Source organism: Hemicordylus capensis, chromosome 2, assembly GCF_027244095.1.
Source record: "Hemicordylus capensis ecotype Gifberg chromosome 2, rHemCap1.1.pri, whole genome shotgun sequence".
NCBI classification, from domain to species: Eukaryota; Metazoa; Chordata; class Lepidosauria; order Squamata; family Cordylidae; genus Hemicordylus; species Hemicordylus capensis.
Window position 1 is genome coordinate 158,807,202 of NC_069658.1, and position 26,056 is coordinate 158,833,257.

Consider the following 26,056-nt stretch of genomic DNA (forward strand, 5'->3'; position numbering starts at 1 on the left):
TAGGCTCCTGCCTTCCCCCCAGGCTCAGCGGTCATGTGAACAACCTTATAAAGTGACAGACAATCTCATCTTCCACACAGATACCAGGAAGATACCCCTCTCTCCACTTTCATGTACTATAGAAAGGAAACTGACATGTAATAAGGCCCCAGGAACCCCCACACACCTCAGGACTCCCAATGGATGAGCACAAAGGAAATTGTAATAGCAGATGTCTTGGTTTCCAGTAACATTCACCACCTGGAAAAGGAAAGCAGAAGGAAATTTAAGGGCCCTTCCAGATGACAAAATAAATACATTTTTAAAAAAATTCAGCTCACATTAACCAAAGTATGAGAGTGTGTGTGGAGTGTCAAACTAGGTCTTGGGAGATCAGGTTCAAATCCCCACTCAGCCATGACATTTACTCACCTTGGGCCAGTCACCCTGTCTCAACCTAACTTACCTTGTAGGGTTGTTGTGAGGATAAATGTATGCCCTTGAAAGAAGGGCAGAAGAAAAATGTAGCCATGTAGCCATGCCATTCTCACATAATGGAACAGGGTGAGGTTGGCCTTACACCCTTATCCAGGTGACCACTTTATGCCTTCTTTAAGGGGGAAATCTGGAAGTGCATTCAATATACATTCAAACATTCATCCCAATTTATGGCTGAAGTTCTTAACAATAGCCAAGACATTCTGTGGAGTTTCCATGCATATCTAAGAGCAGTGTTCCCTCTAACAGAGATTCCCAGATGTTGTAGACTACAACTCCCAGAATTTGGCTTGGGGATTATGGGAGTTGTGGTCAACAACATCTCGGAATCTCTGTTAGAAAGAACACTGTCTAAGACCACTGGAAAGGGAAATAGAAAACTCCATGGAAAATTCCATAAAGAATAAACTTTGCACATTCATAAACAAAACACACACACACAAAAACCAGTTAAAGGCAGAGTGGAATATGGGCGATCTGGCTATTCTTTATTGCTCTTTCTTTTTATTAAGTGGATAGATAAATGCTCTCCTACTCTCTATTGCAGAGGAGACCACTCAGGGCAGCTGCAGGATGGAGTGGGGAGAATATAGATTGGACTCTGTTAAAGTTCCCCTCCCCACCCGCCACAGTCTCACTCTGGAAGGATCACCTCTCTCCATGGCTTCTATTTAGGAAAAATGCAAACACTCAACTCTAATTATGAGCTTAACAGAATGGAGCATCGGTTTCACTTACCGTGAAGGCTTCTTCTGGTTGCTGAAGCCAGGGACATCTCTATGGGTTATCCCTTTCAGGAGCTCCGAGGCAGGACAGAATTTGATTGGATAAAAAGAAAAGATACGCCTACCCGAGCCTGAGGTGGATAACCCTGCCCCAATTCTTTCAGGCCTAGATAGTATAAGGATATTTTGCACCAGAAAGCAACGTAGTAAGTACGGACCAGATAGGGAAAGAAGGGAAACATTGAACAGCATCATGTACCCCACTTTAACACTAGCCCCAAAACATTCAGTAGTCGGCCAGAGCGTCAAGTAGCTGGGTGGGCCGAGACGTCCCTGGCTTCAGCAACCAGAAGAAGCCTTCACAGTAAGTGAAACCAATGCTCTGTTCTCGGTTGCTGTAAGCCAGGGACATCTCTATGGAACATACCACAGCTGGCCAACTCAGGTGGGGGCGCTCTGGCCTATGGTTGGGAAGAACTTGTTGAAGAACCCGCCTCCCGAAGGAGGCCTGGGCTGAGGCATATTCATCCACTCTGTAGTGCCTGGTGAACGTAGATGGCGAGGCCCAAGTTGCAGTTCTGCAGATCCCGTCGACTGATGTGTTCGTGGAGAAGGCTGCTGAAGTTGCTGCCACTCTCATCGAATGAGCCAGGATGGAGATGGGTGAATTGAGATGCTGAGCTTCGTATGCCAGTGCAATACAAGCCCTTATTCATTTCGCTATGGTTGCAGAGAATACAGCTGAGCCCATACATCTAGCTTGTGCCACCGCTTTTCAGTAGGGTGGGCTGGTTGGGGACAGAATGAAGGCAAGAAAATGCCCTGTGACAGATGAAAGGAAGACAGTACCTTAGGTTGTATGAAGGGGTCGAGGATCAGATGCAAGGCGTCCTTTAGGAAAATGCAGAATGATTTGCTTATGAATAATGCCCTTAGTTCAGATACCCTCCTGGTGGATGTTACTGCCACAAGAAAGGGCAGCTTGAGTGAAAGGACCTTGATGGGGATGGTCCATATGGGTTCGAATGGATGCGACTGAAGAGCGTGGAGGACTACATGCAGATCCCAGGTGGGGAACCTATGGACTGTAGGAGGGGAGAGAAGAGAGGCGCCTTTCAGGAAGTGACGGAGATGTGGGTGTGAGACTGAGAGACTTGTGAAGGCCCGCTGGAGATTAATGAGACCAATGATGCCACCTGTCTCTTCAGAGTATTTGGCCGGAGACCCTTCTCAAGCCCCTCCTGCAGGAAACGTAGAAGGTGACGTAGGTTGGCGGTACCCCAAGGAATGGAGTGGCGAGCCATCCAACACAGAAACGTCCTCCAAGTGTATTGGTAGACCCTTTCTGTTGATGCACGGCACGATGCTAGCATTGTGTTTAAAACACCCCCAGAGTACCCTTGCCAACTGAGGAGCTGCCGCTCAGTCTCCAGGCAGCAAGTCGCAACCAGGCTGGGTTGGGATGATGAATGGGGCCCTGGGAAAGTAGGTCGTGATCCACGGGAAGTTCCCAAGGAGGTGTGATAGGTGAAGAAGTTCCAGAAACCAGGGTCACCGGGGCCAGAACAGAGCTATGAGAAGGACTTTGGCCTTAAAGAGGCGGATCCTGTGCAGAACTCTCATGAGGAGGGGAGTCAGGGGGAGGCATAAAGCAGGCCCTTCGGCCACTGGGCTGACATGGCGTCAACCACAGTCGTGCCTTGACAGGGGAACCTCGATATGTACCTGGGTAGCTTTGTGCTGGAGGGAGCTGCGAATAGGTCCATCACTGGCACTCCCATGTGTGTTTCGTGATCTAGTTGAAGACCCTGGGATGTAGGCTCCACTCCCCTGGGGAAATATCCATGCGGCTGAGCCAGTCCGCCACCACGTTCAGTTAACCTTGACGTAATGGGCGATTATGGAACCCAGGTGTTCTTCTGCCCATGAGAGGAGAAGCACAGCTTCTTGATGTAGAGATCGGGACCGAGTTGCCCCCTCCTTGTTGAGATATGCCTTGGCCGTCGTGTTGTCGGTCTTGACTAACTCATGGGACGAGCGGAGAGAGGACTGGAACAAGGAGTGCTAACTGAATGGCTCAAAGTTCTTGCCAGTTGATGCTGTGTGCCCTTTCTTGGGAGGACCAGAGACCCTGGGTGGAGTGGTTGAGGCAATGAGCCCCCCGAACCCTGTCGCTTGCGTCGTCAACAGCATGATCCTGGGAGGATCTAAGAAGGGCTTGCCCCATTGAACGTTGTCGGATGTTAGCCACCAGTGGCTTCAAGAACCATTGAAGGTCACATGGGTAGAAGCGTGCCCATTGTACGGAGTCCAAGGTGGCCACCATCAGACCCAAAAGTCTAGCTAGGACGCTGAGAGGAGATATTGGAGCAGAAAGGACTAACCTGACATCTGACTGGAGAGTGCGGAGACGGTCCGGAGGCAGGGAGAGGGTGACCGCCTCTGTGTCTATTATCACTCCTAGGTGTTGCAGTTGGTAGGATGGGGTCAACTGACTTTTTTTGTGGCTCACAAAAAACCCATGGAGATCCAGAGTCAAAATTGTGTTCTGGAGATCCAGCTGAGCCTCCTGCAAGACTGAAGGAGAAAGTCATCCAAATATGCAAGACTCGCACCCCCTGCAGGCGGAGATGCACCACTATTGGTGCTAGTACTTTTGTGAAGACGTGGGGGGCAGCGGAGGAGAGGCTGAATGGTAGTGCCACATATTGGAAGAGTTGGCCTGCGTACTTGAAATGAAGATACTTCTGACTGTCCGAGTGAATTGGGACGTGGAGGTACGCTTCCTTTAGGTTGATAGATGCAAGAAGGCCATGACGGTGCAGTGCCTCTGAGATTGACCTCAATGTTTCCATGCGGAAGTAGTCTCGCCACACTGATCTGTTTAAACATTTCAAGTCCAGCACAGCCCGTCTGGTACCGTCTTTCTTTGGCACTGTGAACAATATAGAATAAACTCCTCCTCCCTCCTCCGGAGAGGGCACCGGTTCGATTGCCCTGATGTCCAACGGGTGCTGGATGGCTTGGAGCATCTGTGAGTGCTTGGCGAAGGAACCTTGGAGTAGGAAGGAATCTGTAGGGGGGAGGAGTGTGAAATTCTAATTTGTAACCATGACAGATGACCTTCAGTACCCACTCGTCTGATGTTGAGGACTCCCATGTGTGGATGAAGGACTCCCATGTGTGGACAAACGCCCCCCATGCCAGGTAGGCCTCACATCATTGCTGTTGCTTGGGTTTAGGGTGAGTGCAGGAGGGTTTGAAGGTACTGGAGCCTCTGAAGGCATGGCGTTGATGATTCCAGAATCCCCTCTGGCCTCTGTTGTCCATGCTCCTGAAGGGACGAAAACCTTGAAAGGATTGGTTTGATTGGTGAAATTGAAATGGTCTCCGAAAGGAAGCCCCGTCCAGCTTCTTCAAGGAGGACGAAGGCATAGTTCTGCGCTTGTCTTTGGACTCCACCAAGACGTCTTTCAAGGCAGATTCTCCAAAGAGCTTGGTGGAGTCATAAGGAACAGTGGTGAGGTTGATCTTTGACTTGGAGTCCACTTGCCAATTTTTCAGCCACAAGTGGCATCTGTCTATGACCAAGGCGGCGGAAACCCGTGCCGAAAATCGAATAGCATCCAGGGTGGCATCAGCCATAAATGCCTGCGCTTTCTGGATCTTTATCAATTGCTGGCGCATTTTGGTTGGGTCAGACGGAGGGTCGCTGAGGAGGTCATCCACTCAGAGCAGAAAGGCCCTAGCTGCCACAAATGCCGCCGAAGTTGCGCGAGTGACCAAAGCCGAATTGTCATGGATGCGTTTGAAGGCCAGTTCCGCTTTTCTGTCGCCAAGTCCTTGAGAGAAGCCTCGCCGTCCTTTGGGACCAGGGAGCCAGATACGAGTTGGACTATTGGTGCATCTGCACTGGAGGTCTTGAGCATGTCTGATGCCCCCTCCTGGAAGGAGTAAAACCTGTTGGCTATTGCCATGGGCCTGCGGTTTGAGGCCGGGAGGAGCCATTATTCCCTAATGACATCTGAAAACGAATCAGGCATTGGTAACAACCCGTCTTTTGCTTTAGCCCTGGGAAACACCAAATCCCCTTTTGCTGCACATTCAGATTCCTGTGTATCTTTAGTTCTTAGACCAATAGTCTTAATGATTTTATTCATGAGAGGGGTAAAGTCCTCTGCAACAAATAAGCGTTGGGACACAGGCGAGGGTTCTTCCTCGTCCCCCTCAGACCATTCTCCCTCTTCTCTACCAGGGAGGGCATCCGAGTCTGGGTCGGGGTTATCTGGATCGAGTGGGTGTTCCCGGTCATGGTCAGAGGCTTCTGAGGAGTGTACCTCCTGTTCAGTAGCTATTGAGGATGTTAACACAATAGCCTTCTGTTTAGCCTTCACTTTTTTGGAAGGAAGGCTGGGGGAGGCGCTAGAGGAGGAACTAGGACTGGGTGATCTATGCCTTGTCTTCCTTTTAGCCTTTTTTGCTTTTTTGGCTGGTTTAACCTGTTGGATGGTATCCACTATCGCGTTTTTAACCATGCCTGTCATACAAGTGGAATCACTTTGGGCAGAGAGATGGGCGGACTCTGGGCAGCAGCCTCTTTATTTACCATGCCCTGGCTAGTCGAGGAACCTTTGGTGCCAGACCCCATCTGCCTATGGGAGGAGGAGGAGGAGGAGGAGGAAGACTGCCCCTTGTCCCCAGCCCCCACACATGTGTACTTGTGGCTCTAGTTGAGGCACGCACCCTTTCCGAGGGTGTTGGGGAGGAAGCCGCCATTTTTAGGGACTCACTGCGCTGAGCCTGAAGGTTGATCAGGCTAATCTCCTCCGAGGTTGGTGGTGGGTGAGCCAGAGGGCACCTGCAGAAGGTGATTTCTCCTTCCCCGTCTGCTGCTTTAAGGGCCTCGTCTCCAGGGGCGGGAGATGCATGGCGGGCCCGGCAGTGTGTGGCAAGGGAAGCTGTAAAGCAGCCGTCGCCGACATTGCAATGGCAGGTACTATAGGCGGCTGAGTGTCGGCCAATAGCGCTGCTGGCAGCGCGGCGTCAGGAGAAGCTGGCGGCCATTGCTGCTGCTTTTGAGGCTTGCCGGGCGGGAGGTGGGCTGTGGAAGACCCGTGAGCGCCCCGGACCAAAGTCTTTCTGTGCTGGTCCCCTTGGGACTAAAATAATCCTCCTGCCCCGATAGCTCTGCTCCATGCAACGGAGGTGAGAGTGGGGGAGGAGTGGAAGAAGGCGAGAGAAAGAAAAAGCCGGGTTTTGTTTGTTTGTTTTTCAGGAGATAGCTGAAGAAGGGCAGGATTGGAGACAAAACTGGGGTGGGGGGGGGGAGAGCAAGAGGAAAGTGAAAAAATGCTGAAAGGTTCAAGAGAGGGGAAAACACGCTGCCTGGAACTGCCAAGTACAGAAAGAACTGAAGCAGGATTATCCCCCTCAGGCAGGCTTTTCTTTTTATCCAATCAAATTCTGTCCTGCCTTGGAGCTCCTGAAAGGGATAACCTATAGAGATGTCCCCGGCTTACAGCAACCGAGAACTTGTAGTTTGAACCTCAGTCTCTACATAAAAGACAAAAACAGAATAAACTTAACTTAAACTAGTGTTGCAAGCACTGAGCGGAAGGTGCTTTCCAGATTAAACCCTACAACAGTGTCACTACAGATCTGCTAAGTGTGCTTCTGTAATTCCTGTGTTGTGACTCCGCAATCCCTGCTCTGGCAGCAAAGTGCCGTTCACATTTCCAATGTCTTCTTTCGGGTTTTATCTTTGTATTATAGTGCTACAACATTGCAGGTGCGTCTCAAAAAAGTAGCTGTATTTTCCCATTGCAGGAGTTTGAGATTCTGGGGATCATTTTCAATACGATCCTGCCAAGCCGAAGCATTTTACTGCTGTTGCAGCATGTAATCTGGAAAGTGCCGAGGTAAGAGAAAGGGTGTTTCGTCTGGATGGCCAAAATGAAAGAAGGCAGATAACTCACCGTCTGGTATGTGATCACCAACTGGATTACAGGCAGGGCATAAAAGACAGCGATTGTGATGATGTTCCTGCAGAGAGACCATGATGGTTATACATAAATGTAAGAAGATGCGCATTAAGAGGTAATTGGGTTTTAAAGGGCTTAGATGCTTTTACAATTCTAAGCAAAACTTTACTAATATGAACAAAGGCAAATGCAAAAGGAGACAGATGGGCAGTCCCACTGCCTGTATTACATTATAATCATTATTTTGTTATTATGACTTAAATAGCACTAGCCACCATCCACGGCATTTTACACACAGAGAAAAAATAAGCCCCTGCCTCAGAGTATAGTATGAGGATTAGAGGTTGGGCTTTGTGGGAAAAGTGGATTTTGAAGAGGGATTTAAAGGAAATAAGGGAGGAGGTCATTATGGGAGGCATTTCCCGGCATACAGAGTAACGAAGGAGAAAGGGAAGTGTTGCTTGAGGGAGACAATACCTTTGGATGGCTGAGGGCTCTGGAGCTTGATGAAAGAAGGTGTGCTGGGATATGAAAGCAGAGAGATAAGTACGGGGCAAGGTCATGGAGGGTTTTGAAGATGAGGACAAGCAGCTTGTGTGGGAGGAGAAGGCTGTGAGCACTTTTGGGACAGGAAACTCTTATCTGTTTTTCCCATGTAAACCGCTTTGTGAACTTTTTGTTGAAAAGTGATATATAAATATGAATAATAATGCAATTGGAACAATGAGCAAAGTGCACATCTTTGAAGAAGAGTGCTAGATAGAGACAAGGGAACTGAACTGAGACAATGGGAGACAACAGGAGACAAGAGAAGAGAAAGTTATAGGAACTGAGAAGGGAAATTATCAGGTTGTAATCAGTGTTTTTGCTGGGATTGTGGTTGTGGTAGCATCACAGCACCAACTGGGCAGTGCCTGTGCCATCACTGCAATAAGCAATACAAGTCACTCCTCTTTTACCCACACCTTTTGAGAACTCCAAAACTTGAACATAAGAAATACATGTTTCACTTGATATGAATATCCTCCAGCATCACGGCTATCCCATGCCCATTTCTGTTACACTGATGATGGGGAAATAGCATCACTGATGCTAGGTTGGAAATAGCATCACTGATGCTAGGTTGGAGCTGGCACAATTTTAGTTCTTCTATCAAGAGCTTTTTTTTAATAATCTGGAAAACCATTTATTGAAAGGCACCATGCAGAAGACTGAACCCAGTGAGAGCATAGCTCAGGCAACTCAACCACTTACCAGAAATAAATTTTATACTTTTTGCTGACAATTCTTCGGTCCTTTCTGGATAAATCTGACAGATAGAGGAATACCTAGAAAGAGATTTTATAGATTGTGATGCTTTAATGGATTACGAACTGCTAGCAAAAAGTATAGTACGGGCTGCGTGTTTTAAGCAGTTTTTGTTTGAGAAAGCGCTTGTTCTACCTTTCAAGGCATGTGCATGAAGCAAAATTGCCTCAAGGCAAGACATAAGCATAAGGCTCCTGGGCTTTAGCTGTGCAAAGTTATCAGTGTGTGCTCTAAGCAGGTGCAGAACCAATATGTTAGCCTACACCAAGATCATGAAGAACGTCATAAGGACTAAAGTCACTTCAATTACTCCTTGAATGGGTCTATTTCCTTCCAACCTTTGGTAGCAAACATTTTGCATGGAAATAACTGGGTAGAATCCTCAGGACTTTGGTGGTCCTTCTTCACTCAGTGCTTTAATCTAAAACACAGTTGTAAAAAATAAATAATCAAAATCTGTGTTTGATGGGGAAAGGAGGGGAAAAGAAGAGGGGAGAAAAAAGTCAGAGGTGTAAGGGAATATTGGAATTCCTTCCAATGCAGTCCCTAAACCAGTGTTCAGCATCTATGCGAAGAGTGCATTTTGAAGTCCCTGCACTCTCACTTAGGCTAGGGCAACAGCACCAACCAGACCAAGAGCAGCATAAGAGAGAGTTCTGCATCTGACACCAGCTGGATGCCAGGCACAAAGTGAGAGCCCCCTGGGCCCCACTTCCTGTCCTCCTTCCACCTTTCATGCCACTGTTTATCAAGCAGGAATGGAGGTACCCTGCAGAGCCAGAATTCGTTGCTGTCACAATCCATAAAGATTAGATATATATTACATATTTATTTGTTTAAAGTGCTTCACAACAAGGTTCTCCTGATGATTTGCAGTTAACATGCTACTAAAGTTAAACAAGTAATAAAATCAGTAAGTCGCCACTTACAAAATAAAAATAAATAAGGACAAGACAAAAATCCAGTGAAAAACCAAATTCGACTAATACGTTTAAAAATAAAATTGTTTTCACCCGCTGCCTGAAACGTAAGAGCTCCGTTCCTGCAAACCTCCCTGAGTGCAGGAAATTCCGTAACTAAGGTTCTAGATCTAGAAGGTTCTAGATGTTAGGCACTTCAGATAGCACTTGAATAGGAGTTTCATCCAATGTTCAGAATGCAAGGGATAGCGATGAATATAAGGGAGCATTATATCTTGACACAAATAATTTGTCAGAAATACCTTAGTGCGGATGACATTCTTGTCACTTTCGATCTCAGGCATGGTGTCAAAGTCACTTTCCTCTTCCACTGAGCTGTCTGTATCAGAGCCACAAGGAGCCCTCTGATCCAGTGGTGATAACTGCTGACCTCCACTGGAGCTTGACTCATCTGAAAACAAGAGAGGGATATCTGGGGTATAAAGTTACTTTGACTGGATAATTAATTGTGGGGACTCTTGAGCTAATGCATCTTGAACTGAAGACCGTGAAAATTCATGACTGGGTTTGAGGGTTTTGGTGAAGAGTGGAAGTGGGAAGAGAACTTGTTTAGCAGGCCGCTATTGCTCCTACAACAGCAACTGGCACCTGCATTAGGACCCCTTCCAATAATGCTGGGTATGCCTCACATCTACAGGGCCAGCAGCAGAGTCACAATTGGGCAGATGTGTTCAATAAACACAAATGCCAGAAAAGAGGGACTTTGGGGGACCACCTGAGAAAAGGGCACACTGCCTGGGCATAGGACAGGCAGGACAGAGCAGGCATGTCCTTCACCCGCCCACCCACCCACCCACCCCTCTCCTGGAGTGCAGGGGCACCTTTCCCTCATCACGTTGGGGTGTGTGTGTTCCTCTGAAGCACTCCTATATGTGCTAGAACAAGTGCATGTAGAGGGGGTGGTTCAGAAACACACCCCACCCCAAGCAATTAGGGAGAGGTGCTCTTGAACACTAGTGGGGGGGGATGTACATGCTCATGAAGCACACAAAGAGGGTGCACATCCTTATCACATATCACATCATCAGAATTCCATGGTTACATAGCTCCAATAGCTCCACAACTGCTTCCCTCAGGGGGGATTAGGAAGAGTTGCTCTTGAACACTGGGTGGGGGGGAGTTTACATACTCATGGGGCACGCAAGGAGGGCTCACATCCTTATTATGTATGGTGGGTCAGGTGGACAAAGCACCATCCAAACTGGCCCAGTGTCTTGGGAATTCCATGGTTACTATACCAATAGCTCCATAGCTGCTTCCTTCAGGGGTGCTGGCAGTGATAGGATGAGAGGAAGGCACAGTCCCAGATCCTGCAATGAAAACAAATAGGTCAGTGGCCTCCTACTTTCGCCCTCACAGGCAATCAAAGACTGGCAGAAGAAACTCCTCGAAAAATGAAGAGCAGGTGCTTCCTATCACATGGCCTGTGACGTTGCCAGACAAGAGCTCTGCACAGGTTGCACTTTGTGGGAACTAAAAGAGGCTGTGTGACTCTTAAGGACATATCTTTGGAAGGCAAAGAGCACTTACGGAAGCAGAGGAGAGCAGCCAAAGTCCCTCCACCACCCCCACCCCAACGTGCACACTCTTTTGTTTGGGAAAACTCTGGCTGCGTTAAGAGCAGCTGTTCTGCATCCAGATCGCTGCTCTGAATGTCAGCCAATTTATCTAAGAAAAGGAGGAAACTCTCTAGGCAGTTCACTTGCACCAAATTAATGTTTGTTGAAGACAGATCTATGCAGATTAAGCTGACAAGTTACCCTTCAGAATGCAGTGCCTGTTGAATCTGTTGAGACAGATTCAACAGGTACCTGCTGGTTTTTGATAACTATATCCTGTTGGAGATGAACTTCCAGTGCATCGACCTTTTGCACCAACTGTCCTAATGACCACTAGGGGCATTGGGAGTAGAGACAGTGAGTCAGGGTCTCCCTATCTGTCCCTACTCCATGACCCCTGAACTGACTCTGCAGCACTTCCTGTGCTGAGTCACAATCCTTCCCTTCCTCCTAGAGAGCCGATGGAAACATCTTCTTAGAGAGCAGATGGAAACATCTCTCTCTCTCTCTCCTTACCTATCCGTTATGTAGTCCTTTAGATTAGATATAGGTCTTTCCTATCTAAGTGTATTTAACCAACAAATATTTAGTGTTTAGTCATACAAGGATCTCCATGTGTTTTCTCTAAATAGCTGCAATATCCCAACCATCCTCTGCTATCTACTCTGGAACTGGAGTGTGTGCTCATTCCTTAGTGCTCTGCTGTTTTTCCTATTGTGGGTAAAAATCAACAACCTCTAACATATCCAGTATTTATATTACTTTTTTTGAGCAGTGTTTCACATCCATTATTTTGCTGGAATTCTTATGACAACCTTGTACAATAGGTCAGAATATGGCCATCTATAGATGTCATGATGGCGGTGAGACATGTACTGGGAAATTCCTGATTCAAAGCAGTTTATTTAGCCACTTTACATCAGCTCTATAGATACTGTGGCTTGAGAATGGAGTTTTCCTCCTTTCCCAACAGAGGTAGTTTAGGTAGGATTCCTGCTATTGGCAGAATGTTCAATGACCCATGAAATCTCTTCTGTGGTTCTATATTAGCACAGTATATTAGAATTTTACCATTATCGAGAGTGTATCGTCCAGCTGAAGTCTTCCTATGAATCCTGAAATCAATGGAAAACATGTTAAGTTACCAACCGAACCCTTTACTGAAGGGTTAGGCACTTCGGTAAATGGGAAAACAGAGGCTTGCCCTCCATACTGAGACAGCTGAAACACTTCACTCACCTGATGTAGTGTACAAAGGCAACCACCAGTGCACCCAGGTAGAAGGAGAAGAAGCTCAAAAAACTGAAGAGGATGGCACGCACATAAACAGACCCTGGAGGAAGAAGAATGGATTTGCCATCAGCATATTAGGAGGAAGACATCACCTATCCTCTATCATTATGCCTCCTGCTCCTCAAATCTGTGCATCTCCTTGCTAGGAGATACCCCTGCTAACAGGGCAAAGAGGCACCTTTTTAACATGGTGATTCTCTTTATTTAGCAAGGGGAGAGTAACTGGCCCTATCCACCCCCGGCGCAGTACCTCCAGTCACTGTTGCTAGTATCTGTCTTATGTTTCTTTTTAGATAGTGAGCCCTTTGGGGACAGGGATCTACCATTTTTATTTATTATTTCAACTCTTGTTGTTGTAGGATAGACCAACGAACTGGATAATCATGAAAACCGACATCATTCCATATTTCTTTCTCTCTGTCCTACAACTAAAACAGATAAGAAGGGAACTATTACAGCCAACACTACATTATGTGGTCCTTCCTCCTGAGCTGTTCCATACTCAGCAGCCATTCTCTATTAATTTCACATGGACCAAATTTATAGAGGCATTAGTTCCCAAACACTTTATGGGGCTAATCATGGTCTCTTATCAGTCTGCTTTTGCCAACTCTCTTTGTCCACCTTACTAAGAATGGCAGAAGGCACAGATTCTGGCTTTAAGACAAGTATAACAAAGATGTGGAATTCTAGTCCAAGACAATAACCTTTAATTGAGGGCACGACTGTTACTTCGAGTCTCTTCATTCTCTGAAGGTTCCAGGTATGGTTGGTCTTTCCTGGAATGAGATTTTTTAAAAAAGAAAGAAAAAAGGATTATTTCTTGTCTTGGTCAATCAACAGCAGTATTCTGAGATGTTGTACAATCCCTTGCCAGTTTGGAGAACTCTCCAAAATATAGTAAGAAACAGGGGTGTGCATTCAGTTTGCAGTGAATGGAAAACTGAAATAAATAGGGCCCATTCTTTTTATTCTTAATTAGTAAAGAAACAAATATTATAGCCACAAATGAGTTCCAAGTTTTATGCATTCATTTGTTACTTGTTCAGTTCATTTGGAGCCTAGAAGGCTGAGTAAAATGGAAGTTACAGGAAATGGGGAGCAACAGCAGGAAGTAGAAAGTTTCCCTGCACCCAGGAAGAAGACTGTTGGGGGGGAAAGGCCACCCCAGCAGAAGATCTTCCCTTGGAGGAGTTGTAGAATGTCTGAAACTTCATGCCAAATGGATGGAAGTCACAGAAGCAACCACTGTTCCCCTGGTCAGTGATTCTTAGAGAGGGGAAGAGAAGTTGCATCCCCACTAATGTGGCAACAAAGCTGCATGTATTGGGATACACGTCAAAATCAGCACCCCATTGAAAGTTATGCAATGGAGAGCAAAGACATGGCATTGGGATGCAAATATCTATTCTTATCTAGTTCCTATGCACAAAGCTCGATTTGTATTTACTGACGAAAACATATGAAGCTGCCTTATACTCAGTCAGACCATGAGTCCATCTAGCTTAGTTTGTCTAAAGTGACTGACAGCAGCTTTCTACCTCACTGCCTAGTCATGTGTACCATCGGAGCTCTGAGAACAGCCACCTGGAGTGAAGACCATAGAGCCCCAGCTGCAGCATGGCCAAGGAGAGGAGCCCTGCTGCACTGTAGTAGGCTGCCTCTCCACTGCCCGCACAATGCACTGTGAGGTGAGGGAAGACTTCTTCCACCCAATCCCATGTTGGGTGACTGTCGGGCATGGAGGGAGGCTGGCGGTGGCAGCCCATGTTCAGCTGCTGCCCCATGGCCCCACCCCTTGCATCTGACATCAGACGCAGGAGGCCGGCAAGCCATGCTCCCATGTCTTACATCAGGCGCAGGGGTGTGGTATCCCTCCCAAATGGGGCTGCACAGCCCCTTTAAAGGCAGGGAGAGCCGTTCCGGCCATTCTGCCAACACAGCACGGGCCGATCTGTGATGACTTCCATGGGGGATGTGGAAGAGGATTCCTCAGATGAAGACCCAGAGCAGGGGGGACAGGCTGAAACTCTGGTCAACTCAGCAGAGCCAGAGCTGACAGGCCTGCAGGCGCCTCTGCCTCCTTCCCCCCGTCCTCCTGATGAAGCCTCCGCTGAAGTCGAGGTGCCTGCCCCAGATCCCCGACAGCGATGTCTGGCCAGAGTACAGGCTCAGAGGGAAGAATGCCGTAGGTCAGAGAGGCTGGCCAGAAGGAACAGGGGTCCCAGCTCTGGCCCGGCTCATCTCCCTGACAAGGCCCAGCTGAAGTGATGGGCGGGGCTCTCAGCACACTGCCTGTTTAGAGCAGCCTGAAAGCTGCATCTGTGCTGGAAACAATGTCTGTGTGACCAGCCCTACCGTCAGCAACCTTGACCTAGAACTCTGGACCTGTTTGTTGTTGTCTGACCCCAATTTGTGTTTACCCCTGAGCCTATGGAATTCCCAGTGTTGACTTCGGGCAATGTTTGTGACTACTCTCCATTCCTGTTTGTCGGCTCTCCCTTCCCACCGGAAAAGAGTGTTTTTTGCAGCTGCTGGACGGCAGATCATTACAAGATCTCCTTCTCAAATGGGGCCATGTGGCCTCATTTGGGAGGGAGATCGGCCCTGCTGAGTTGGCAGCGAGGCCAGGAGCAGCTCTCCCTGCCTTTAAAAGGCCGTGTGGCCCCGTTTGGGAGCGAAATAATGTCCCCCATGTCTGAAATCAGACATGGGGGGTGTCTGGGGCTATGAGGTGTGGCCCCTGGGGGCGGTGGCCCGGGTTCTTTGAACCCATTTGCCCAATGGTGACTCCGCCCCTGGTGACCGCAGCCATGCCAGTCATGTGGGCGTGTGAGTAGCGGCACCCAGGAAAGAAGATCATGTGGGGGAAGGTAGGTATGATCCTGCCTTCCCCCCCAGCCCTCAGATGCAGAAGTCATGAGAATGACCTCAGAATCTTGTTACTTTGATTGAAATGCCCAACTTAATGTCCTTGTAAAAGCAACTGTGAGGCCTCCCCCTGATTTGGATCAGGGCCACGGCACAGGGCAATAGGGCTCCAACACTTCTCTTCCTTGTTTGTTCTCCAACATAAATTGCCTTTCTTCACTCAAGCTGCTACCAGCTGTGGCGAGGAAAGCTTATGCAAGTTTTCCTATTCGTTGCCACCAGGAACTTGGGGAGGTGATTTGGATCACAGCCATGGCACAGTGCGAACGGGCTGGAACATCCTCCCCTGATCCAAACGGTGACTACTTTTACAAGAAGAAAACTACTCTGGGCGCCTCAATCATGGAGCACCAACTTAATGTATACTCTGATCCTAGGATTCCCACTACAACTGCGGAAGAAATGTCTTTCTTGATGCAGTTCCCTGAGACACTGCCACTGCAATATGGAATGGGTATCACTCCACTGAGAGTGTCCAAGATTGTATCTTACTAACCGTCTACTTTTGCCAACCCTTTTCACCCCTCTTACCCAGTATAGAGGAAGGCACTGAACCCCCACAGGCATAATCCTCTGGCTTTATGACAACCACGACGAAGAACTGCTCACCCGGGAAGTCCTTTTTCTGCACGAAATGAAGGCGGGGGGAAACAATTTCAAATCTGAGCCTTTCAAATCAAAGGGGAATTCTATAGATAAGAAGTAACTCCATGGTCTTAGTTATAGACTTAACGTGCTGGCCACATAAATGAGAGTTGCTGGAGATCAGTAGCCATGATTCTCAAAAGGGATGATTTTCCTTCCAATGGCTGAGCTTTGCTCCTAGCTGGGAGGACACAGATTTCAAAGCCTCAGCTCATTCTCTATGGTTTCCCTGTTTTACTATTTGCTTGCTCTGTGAAGTTAGCCAAGTGTTAGGGACTCCAGGATTCAGTCCATGTACTTCATGGACCTCTGTGCCCAAAATGAAGAACCTGGCTACACCTTACTCACCATATCAGAGGTAGCCACATGTAATCCAGGCTCTGATTGAACATTCTGAAGGCTCCCTGAGAGGTAGAGAAAGCTGGAGGGAATCAAAGAGATGCTAGCTATCTTTGTTTATTTAAGTATATCTCATTTCTTCAATAATGAAGAAATTATAATGAACAACAGTCCCTGCTGTTCTCCTTCCTAACACTTAGGGGAAATTATCTGCTAAAGAGACCAAAAATGACCTTAGATAAACAACAGTTCTGGGCCCAACATTTTAAGAAGGACATTGCTAAACTAGAATGGGTTCAGAAAAGAGCAACTAAGATGGCGAGGAAAAGTTGAAAGAGCTGGAAGTAACTAAATTTATTTATTTATTGTTGTAACCACTGGTAATAACATAACAAAACAAAATATCATGTAACATTAAAACAGAGCAAAAACCATGAAACACAACATAAGCATAACATAACAGAAAAAGAAAGGGGGGTGGAAATAAAATACAGTTAAAAATAATATCCTACAATACCTATCTGCAGTTACATCAACAAATAAAGCATACAGAATAAGACTAGACCTCTACAGTTTGGAGAAAGGCTTAGTAGATATAAATCTCTTTCTAAGTTCAAAAGACAATCAAGCAACTTCGCAACTAACATATGGAATCCCATCTGTAAGAAGGTAGTTTAAACATGCCACATCTGAGCCCTTACAGTACATGTATCAATAATCTGCCTCAGCGTTTTTCCCCTGGTCACATCAAGAAAGGGGCAGTATAAAACACAATGGATGATGTCCCCTCCACTTGCCCTGAACCACAAGAGCAAAGACGCTGCTCCACCAGGAGTTTGCGAAATCTACCTTCAAGATACGCTGTAGGCATGGGAAGAGCAACCAAGATGGAGAGGAACGGTTGAAGGAACTGAGTATGTTTAGCCTGGAGAAGAGAAGACTAACAGGAGATATGATACGGATTGAAGTTGCAAGGAAGTAGATTGAGGCTAGACTTTAGGAAGAACTTCCTAACTGTAACCGTTGTTTGACAGTGGAAATGTCTGCCTCATGCAGTAGTAGACGCTCCTTCACTGGAGTTTTCAAGCAGAGGCTAGAAGGCTATCTCGTAAGTTATAGCAGTTCCCTGCACTGAGCAGCGGCTTGGGCTACATGGAGGAAGTCTAGGACTGTGTGTGATCGGCCCTCTTCTGGCACAGAAGGGAAAAGGGATGTGCAACATCAGCCCCTCTGACAGGCTATGATCAGGCCCGGCACAAACACCAGGAGTCTGCCCTTCTGCCCTTATCTGGTCCACAGACTGCCATGTGCAGTCAAGGCTCCAATTGGTGCAATAGTCGGCAAGGACCCTGGACTAGAAAAAACCCATTCTTCATTTGGATTCAGGTATAGCCAGCCATGCATCCTGCCCCATCCCCAGCATTACCCCCACAAGACACTGAGGCTGTTCTCACAAGTGGGCTTGGCTGCCTAGGCTTGGCTGCCTGTCAGAACTGCCGAGATCCACGTGGATCGTGGCAGTGCCTTGGTGCCAAACCCTGAGCTGAAGCCCGGCCCTTAGCCGAGGTGAAGGGTGCAAACGTGCCCTTAACCCAGCTGCCAGGATCATGTGTCAGCAGCTCGCACTGACACTGAGATGGGTGCCAAGAGCAGCTGTACCCTGGGGGAATCCCCTAGTACAGGCTTCCCCAACCTGCGGCTCTCCAGATGTTGCCGAACGACAATTCCCATCACCCCCAGCTACAACTTATTGTGGCTGGGATGATGGGAGTTGTAGTCCAGCAACATCTGGAGGGCCGCAGGTTGGGGAAGCCTGCCCTAGTACACTGTGCTTGGCATGCGGTGCACTGTGGGATACCCAGAGTCCAGGAAAAAGTCTCCCAGCCTCAGAGCGATCTGCTGTGCTCCTCGCTACATGGAGCAGCGGGGATCATGTTGGAGCACGGAGCGCACTCCTACCAAGCACTGCAAAACCTTCCCCTCACCTGCCCACCCGCCTAGCAGGTCGTGTGAATGGTCCCACTGTCTAGATCAGGGTTTCTCAACGTGTGGGTCCCCAGATGTTGTTGGACTTCAACTCCCATAATCCCCAGCCCCAGTGGCCGTGGGTTGGGAATTATGGGAGTTGAAGTCCAATTACATCTGGGGACCCACACGTTGAGAAACCCTGGTCTAGATCAGCAACTCTACTGCCCAAATATATTGAAGCATAACCATAAATATTTTTATAAGTGTATAGCCTAGGGCTGTGTGTAGAATGGCAATACCTAACTGGTTCAATGGCTATTGAAAATAACCCACCTACAAAAACAGGAAAAGAGCATCAGCCACTTACCTGCACAGTGATGGCTGCCTGTTTTGTCATGGACTGGTAAACCCCATTAAATTCCACATTATGGTCCAAATCATAAACTGGGCACTGCAACAGATGGACATGCTTGTTAAGAGTAAATAGTTGAATTCAAGTTAGTTTAAAACCATTTCCCAAACTGTTACTGTTTTGGGACCTATTTAGCGCCATTACCTCAAACTGTTCTATCTTGCCTGAAAGAGCTCAAGTCTCTGAGGTCATTCAAACAATCAAAAAACTGTGTTTTACCCAAGTTTGGGAGTTGTGTGTGCTCCCAATTTCAGTTGTTTAAGAGGAAAACCTGTGTAGAAGTGATTGTGTGGAAGCAAGGTAGGAGGAAAAGCTACCCAGGTTTTTCCTCCTTTCTTCCACGCAAACACTTCTACCCAGGTTTTCCTCTTACCTTGCTTCCAGACAACCATAAAATTGGGAGCACACACAGCTCCCAAACCTGGGGAGAGCACAATTTTTGATTGTGTGAATGACCTCACTGTGCTAAGTGAACTATCAGCATAATCTCAGAACCACAGAATTGGAAGGGACCTTCGAAATCTACTATCTGCACAGTGCAGGAAACTGCGACAACGTCTTCAACAGATGGACATCCAGTCTTTTTGAAAACCTCCAGAGAAGGAGAGCCTAACAGTTTATGAGGCAGACTGTTCTACCATTGATCAGCTCTTACACTTAGGAAATTCTAGCCTAAATCTGCTTTCTTGTAATTTCAATCCACTAACTCCAGTCTTGCCCTCAGCAACAACAGAAAATAAGACTGCTCTTTCTTCTATACGGCAGCCTTTCAGATATGTGAAGATGGCTTCGTATCTCCACTTAGTCTTCTCTTCGCCAAACTAAAGAGAAGTGACCCAGAAGCAACCCAGCCAGCTCCTTCAACTCTTTCTTCATAGGACTTCATTTCAACTATTTTGTTACCCTTTTCAAAACCCTCCCTAAAACGTGGGGCCCAGACCTGGACACAGTTTTCCAAGTGAGGTCTGACCCGCACAGAATAGAGTGGAATGATGAGATTACTTCCTGTGATCTGGACTTGATGCTTCTGTTAACACAGCCGTAGACTGCATTAGCTTTTTTAGCAGCTGCATAACACTGTTGGCTCATGTCCAACTTATCCACTAAAATACTTTGGTCACTTTCACATGTACTTCTGCCAGTCCAGATCTCCTCCATCTTGTACTTGTGCATTTGATTTTTCTTACCACGATGCAGGGCTTTACATTTGTCTCTGTTGAACTTCAAATTGTTAGTTCTGGCCCAATATTCGAGCCTTTCCAGATCAGATTGAATCTTGATTCTGTCTTCTATCCACCACCACCACCACTCCCAGCTTTGTGTCATCTGTAACTCTGATATGCCTGCTCTCCCCTCCCCCAAGTCATTTATGAAAATGTTAAGCAGGACAAAGCCCTGTAGCACCACTGAATACCTTCCTCCAGGATGATCTGGAAACCATTAAGGAGCACTCAATGGACACAGTAGTCCAGACAGTTGTCAGCAAAGATATCTTTGGAAACTACTTATTATTATGTCCCAAGTGGCTCACAATCTAAAAATACTAATACAGGAGGACCTCAATATTTGCGGATGTTCAGTTCCATGATACAACTGCAGATACAGAAACCACGAATATCAAGGCATTAGGCCAATGGGGAATTGGGGGTTAGGTTCCCGGTTTGAAGAAAACTGTCAAAAAAACAGTGGGTTTGGGAGGGTGGGGCACGGGGGGAAGCTGCCTACCATCTTAGCTGCTCCCCCTGAGCTGTGCCCCCGAATGCCTCCAAATTGGCCAAAAATCAGCTGAAAACCACCAGTTCTTTTCATTTTTGTTTTTAAACGGAGCCATTTTGAGGCTCCAAAACATAAAATGGCAGCTGGAAATTACCTACGTGGTCATTTCTGGCCACCCCTAACCTGCGGAGACACGAGGTTGGCATGTTTCCCCCCCTTCCCCCCCCCCCTCCGCGTATGCCAAGGCCGGGTGTCTTTTACCTGACCGCGGATACGCAAATCCGTGGATATCGAATCTGTGGATATCAAGGTCTGCTTGTACCCACAATACTAAGCCACAGAACAAGTACACCAAATGTTTTACCTGTTGTAGGACATCAATCCTACCCACTCCACTAGAGCTTACCACAATGTCCTGGATGGAGACGACAGTGCAGGGGTAGACCATGTCAGAAACCACCCTGACGATGATAGAATCCGCATGTGGTGGGAACTTGTACAGAAAATACTATGGAAAAAGGAGATAATTTTAGAATTATTTCTGCCATATACTGCAAAGGTGTTCTGATGTCGCCAGACAAGCCCCCCATATCAGAGAACATCCCTAACTAATAGTAGCCTGGGGCATTGGTCTGGAGATGCATAATGCAGTAACCTTGCTAAAGCTCCAAGGAGGCAAGGTGGGATATACATATAGGACTTAATGATTATTTGAAAGAGATGGCAAAATTAACCTTGCACCTGATCAAGAAAAAAACAAACCCCCATTATTCCATTATTATGTTCCATGCTGTCTTAGCACATTAATCAGCTTCTGCCTCCCAGTCATTCTACAAGATCCAATTTAAACGATACCTTAGTAGTATCAAATCTACCACGTTGAACCATGCCTGCAACAGTGTTCTGATCTGACAGCCACAGACATGTTTCAGAAGGAAGTTACCTGAACCATGTGGCTGGAGATTTTGTATGGGACCATCGAAACCTGGGAACAACCCCAGAAGCAGCAGCTCCAACACTGCCAAGGTATTGCTGAAATCAGCCCAGCTAAGCAGAATGAAGTAGAAGCGAGAGGTACCAGATTTCTTATTTGTCATTTTATTTATTTTAATTACTTGTATATTGTGCCTTCTCCTGTTTAAAGCAGGCACAGGATGGCTCACAATGTGAAAGACTGAAAGCAACAAAACACAATATACAGTCAATAAAACAATATAAAAGCAGCAATCTAAATACATACAACCCTCTATAACAAAGACCCTGAGTGTGCGGCCGTGCTGCCTGTGTCTTTTTCGGCGGTTCTGAGCATGCGCGGAGCGCATGCTCAGAACCGCCGTAAAAGATACGGCCGCCCAGACATGGGCGGCCATGTTGGCAAGGCCGAGGAGAAGCCGGCCAAGGAGAAGTGAGCCAGCCAAGGAGAAGCGGCCGCCGCCGGGCGGGCGGGCCGAGGAGAAGCGGCCGCGCCAGCCGAGGAGAAGCGGCCACCGCCGGGCGGGCCGGATGAGGAAAAGTGGCTGCTGCCGGGCCGGCTGAGGAGAAGTCCCGCCGCCGGGCGGGCGGGACGGCCGACGAGAAGCGGCCGCAGCCAGGCGCGCGGCCCGGCCGAAAAGAAGCCCCTCCAGCCCAAAACCAACTTGCAGCTGCCTATCTGGCTGCTGCTCCTGCGGCTGTTGTTGAGGGTGTCGGGCGACGGGACTCCATCCTAGCAACTGGGAGGAAGGAAGTAGCAACTGGGAGGAGAAGGGAGGAGGAGCAAACTAGCACCCCCCCACACACACTAGAGCCCATTATTATAACGGGCTTAAAAACACTAGTAAAAAAATAAAATAAAAGCAGCATTCTTGAGCTGCATCACTTCCTACTGCAGGTAGAGAATTGGTCCGCTATATAAAAAATCTCTCCAAGGAGAAAGCTAGCACATCAGGAAGAGAGCTATGCAGGGGCAGCCGGTGCAGGCGCTACCAGGGTGGCGGCGGTGGTGGTGAGAGGCCCCTTTAAGTACAAATTAATAGGTGCTTACCCCGTTCCAGCTGCAGCTGCAAAATACTCTGAGCAGTAGCGCACTGCCTAGCATGCCCTGTGGCAGCAGATCGGCTCTGCCACTCACCTGGCTTCCGCAGAGCCCATCCCCCAACAGTGGCCAGGTGAGTGGTGGAGCCGATCCACCACGGCAGGGAGCCCCGGGCAGCACGCTGCTGCTCGGAGTAGCTTGTAGCTGCAGCCAGAGCGGTAGTAAATACATTTAAAGGTGCCTCTCACACTCCAGCACTCGCACCAGCCGCTCCTGCCCCTATGCTAAACTTTTGCCTATTATATGCTAGTAGTTTACTATATACAGGGTGTCTTTTACAAGGGAGACCATTCAAAAATATGATACAAACACCCCTTCCACAATCTGAAATATTGTATACTAGCTGAACCTGTACAGAGCATCTGTGTGGCAGCACACTCCCCCCACCTTCTGCTCACCTCCCCCGCCCCTTCTGCCCAAGTCTCCTCTCCCCCCTTCTGCCCCGTCTCCTCTCCCCCCATCCTCTTCTGCCCCAATCTCCTCTCCCCCTGCCCTAGTCTCCTCTTCCCTGTCCCCTTCTGCCCCGTCTCCTCTCCCCTGCCCTCTTCTGTCCCAGTCTCCTCTCCCCTGCCCCCGTCTCCTCTCCCCTGCCCCCTACTGCCCCGTCTCCTCTCCCCCACCCTCTTCTGCCCCAATCTCCTCTCCCCCTGCCCCCTACTGCCCCAGTATCCTCTCCCCCTGCCCCGTCTCCTCTCCCCTGCCCTCTTCTGCCCCATTCTCCTCTCCCACACCCCATTCTGCCCCAGTTTCCTCGGCCCCCCACCTTCTGGCCCAGTCTCCTCTGCTTTCTTGCTGCTGCCGCCACCATTATTTATCTCCTGCCTGTGCCACACCCAAAGCGGGTTGAGGGTGGATGCCTGGTGTCTAGCCACCTTCGATGCCATTCCCTCCCAAGGCAATGGGTCCAGTTTCCTCCCTTCTTCCTCCTTCCCCCTGACTCTGCCGATTCCCCTTCAATTCTGCTTCTTCCTCCTCTCTCCTGCCTGCCTCCCTGGCTGCCATTCCCTCCCAAGGCAATGACTGGAACTTTTGCAAGACCTCGGGAGAGTTCCACCAGCAGGCATCCGGACGTATCCCCACATCCCCACGCAAAACCCCTACTCAGTCGGCTGTAAGAGAATTAAATATATAGATTCTATGATGCAATTCTGTGTACCCTATTTACCTGAATCCAAGACTAGGTTTTTTCCTTGATGTTAGATACTGGGGGGTCATCTTAAAATCAGTCTGCTCTTCCTTTGGGGTAAATACAAGTATAACCTGTATTTAAAAATTGGCCATCTTAAATTCAGAGTCGTCTTCTGCTAGGGCAGATATGATACTATGTAGAACATTTGTAAGTTCTCCTAGGCGTTTTCTGGACTATGAGATTTGCGCCGGTTAAAGTGTTGCAGAGTGCAACCGTATGAGGCAGCGGCTTGAAACAACGAGTACAGCATTTCTCGATGCGTTTTTCAATGCATCATGACAGGGTTGTGGCCGATCAAATTGCCCACCACTGAAGCGGGTTTTCCGGGCGGGGGTGTCCATATTCCACCTGAATCTCATTCACTGCCCCCTCCTCCTCCTCTATTTCAGGCCAATGGGGTAGCAGGGGAGGATGATGTGACTAGGTTTGTTGGTTTTCCCCCTCTAAGTGATTTTGCACAAAGCCGCCACTTGGGGGAGCACCATGGTGCAAACAACAATTCCTTGACAGCCTCTTGGACAAGAACTCAAGCTTTAGATATCAGAAAATAGGAAAGGGGCTTTAGATATCAACAAATCCTTGAACAGCAGAGTGAGCCCTCCACACCACATAGCACTGAGAACAGTTTGCAGGCTTGCTGGTAAATAATTCAGTTCACTGGGCTTCCTTGCAGTAAACAAGCGGGGGGGGGGGGGTAGTCCGTTGCCATGCAGTAAACAAATGGGATTGCGCAGAAGTAAATTATTCAGTCCAATGGGCTTCCTCTTAGGTAAGTGAGCATTCTCTCTTCCTGCCCTGGACTGCTCTGTTGCCTTGTAGTAAACAAATGGGATTGCACAGAAGTAAATCATTTAGTTCAATGGGGAAGTGCAGCTCCTTCTGTTTTGCTTGTACCACTTGCACAAGCCAGAGCACCGGGAAATGAAACGGAGCAGAAATATATATATATATTTTAAAAAACATATGCCCTTACATATCAACAGATACTCGATCTGCCAAATGATCCAGCCAATCCACAGAGCAAAAAAAAAAGAGAGAGAGAGGAGGAAATATGAACATGTCCGAAAAATAAGTCTGAAAAAACAAAAGCAAATGCGACCGAAATCAAAAGCTAAAAGCAGATGAATCGGATTGCACTTCTGCGCAAAAACCCAGACAGAATTTTTTTTAAAAATTATTTATTGTGCACGGGATGGAAAGGGGCTGTAAAAATCCACAAATGGTTGCACTGTGATTTGAACCACCTACACCACATCATACTGCAATGCATAATCTATGAGGCAAGCCTCCTACAATGGAAAAATACAGCTACTTTCCTGCAATGCATATACAAAGTTATAGGGCTACAACACATCAATAAAACCTGAAACAAGGCATTGGAAATATGAACGGCACCTTGCTGACAGCACAGCGACAGCAATGTCAAAACACGGCCACTTAGTGGACATGTTGCAAAACTGTTGCAGTGTGTAATGCAGAAAACAGCCCAGAAGAAGCTCTATGTCACAAGCTCAAGTCAAGCAGCCAGCATGATCCTGAGCTACCTAAGCTTGACATATGTATCCTATAAGCAATCCATACAGAGCATCACTCATTTTTTTTACTTCAAATAGCTTCAGACCCCACTTCTCACGATACTTGTAAAAGCATTTTTCACATTATAAAATACACTTTAAATTAGAGTTACGATACTTAAGTAATTTCTGTTTTATACATGGAACCAATGTGTGATTTAAACATACCACTATGTGCTAAACTACTCTCCCATATTCAGTTTCATAAGAATTTGGCAAATTTTGCAGGGGGTGGAATGGGGAAGGTCGTAGTTAGTTCTGTGCGAGTTCTAGAATTATACAAGATGTGCAGGCAAACACATGCTATTATGGTCCTAGCTGCAAGCAACTCTTATTTCATTAAAAACAGCCATACACCCCCACTCCCGAATGCTGAGTAGGACCATGTGTGAGGAAAGGAGTATTAACATTTCAGTTTGTACAATTTTTCCACCCAAAATTGCCCTCTGAAACTTATTTGCCCCAAAACATCAATGTGCAGAATTTGGGGGCAGCCAGCCACTTTGGAGGTGACCTGCAGCAGGAAAAAGGTGCAAAAGGCAAAAAAGAGTTAACAGCCCATCCCCGCACATCATAATCCTGCTCAGCATTGTGGGGTAGAGCTGTTTTTAATGAAATAAGAGTCGCTTTTTTCATTTTAAAAATGAAATAATATTGGGGTTACTTTCAGTGAATCAAGAAGCACTTCAGATTTCAAGCATGGCTCTATAGCACACATTTCTGTGCCTCTAGTTTGACCCTTAATTTTAAACTCTTCAAATTCACATGACCATTTTTGGAGCTCATGTTACTCCATGCAGATATTTGTTTATTTCCCCCAGCAGCAGACACTGTCAGTGCACATGGCAAACGAAAAGTGATTGTATAAACTGGCTGCCATGATCA

At 47.5% G+C, this 26,056-nt stretch overlaps 1 protein-coding gene across 7 annotated transcripts in view; it reads right to left on the reverse strand.

Moving 5' to 3' along the window:
* The window catches only part of SIDT1 (SID1 transmembrane family member 1), a 129,017-nt gene that overhangs the window by 44,042 nt on the left and 58,919 nt on the right, over window positions 1-26,056 (reverse strand). For all 7 annotated transcript variants that reach the window (XM_053297750.1, XM_053297744.1, XM_053297743.1 and 4 more), the window contains exons 5-15: window positions 20,741-20,842; window positions 18,574-18,657; window positions 15,786-15,879; window positions 13,031-13,102; window positions 12,270-12,363; window positions 12,102-12,145; window positions 10,710-10,781; window positions 9,714-9,862; window positions 8,438-8,511; window positions 7,178-7,244; window positions 167-240 (exon numbers count right to left, since the gene is read on the reverse strand). In XM_053297750.1, coding sequence (XP_053153725.1) covers window positions 167-240; window positions 7,178-7,244; window positions 8,438-8,511; window positions 9,714-9,862; window positions 10,710-10,781; window positions 12,102-12,145; window positions 12,270-12,363; window positions 13,031-13,102; window positions 15,786-15,879; window positions 18,574-18,657; window positions 20,741-20,842 — 926 coding nt within the window. The remainder of the gene's footprint in view (window positions 1-166; window positions 241-7,177; window positions 7,245-8,437; window positions 8,512-9,713; window positions 9,863-10,709; window positions 10,782-12,101; window positions 12,146-12,269; window positions 12,364-13,030; window positions 13,103-15,785; window positions 15,880-18,573; window positions 18,658-20,740; window positions 20,843-26,056) is intronic.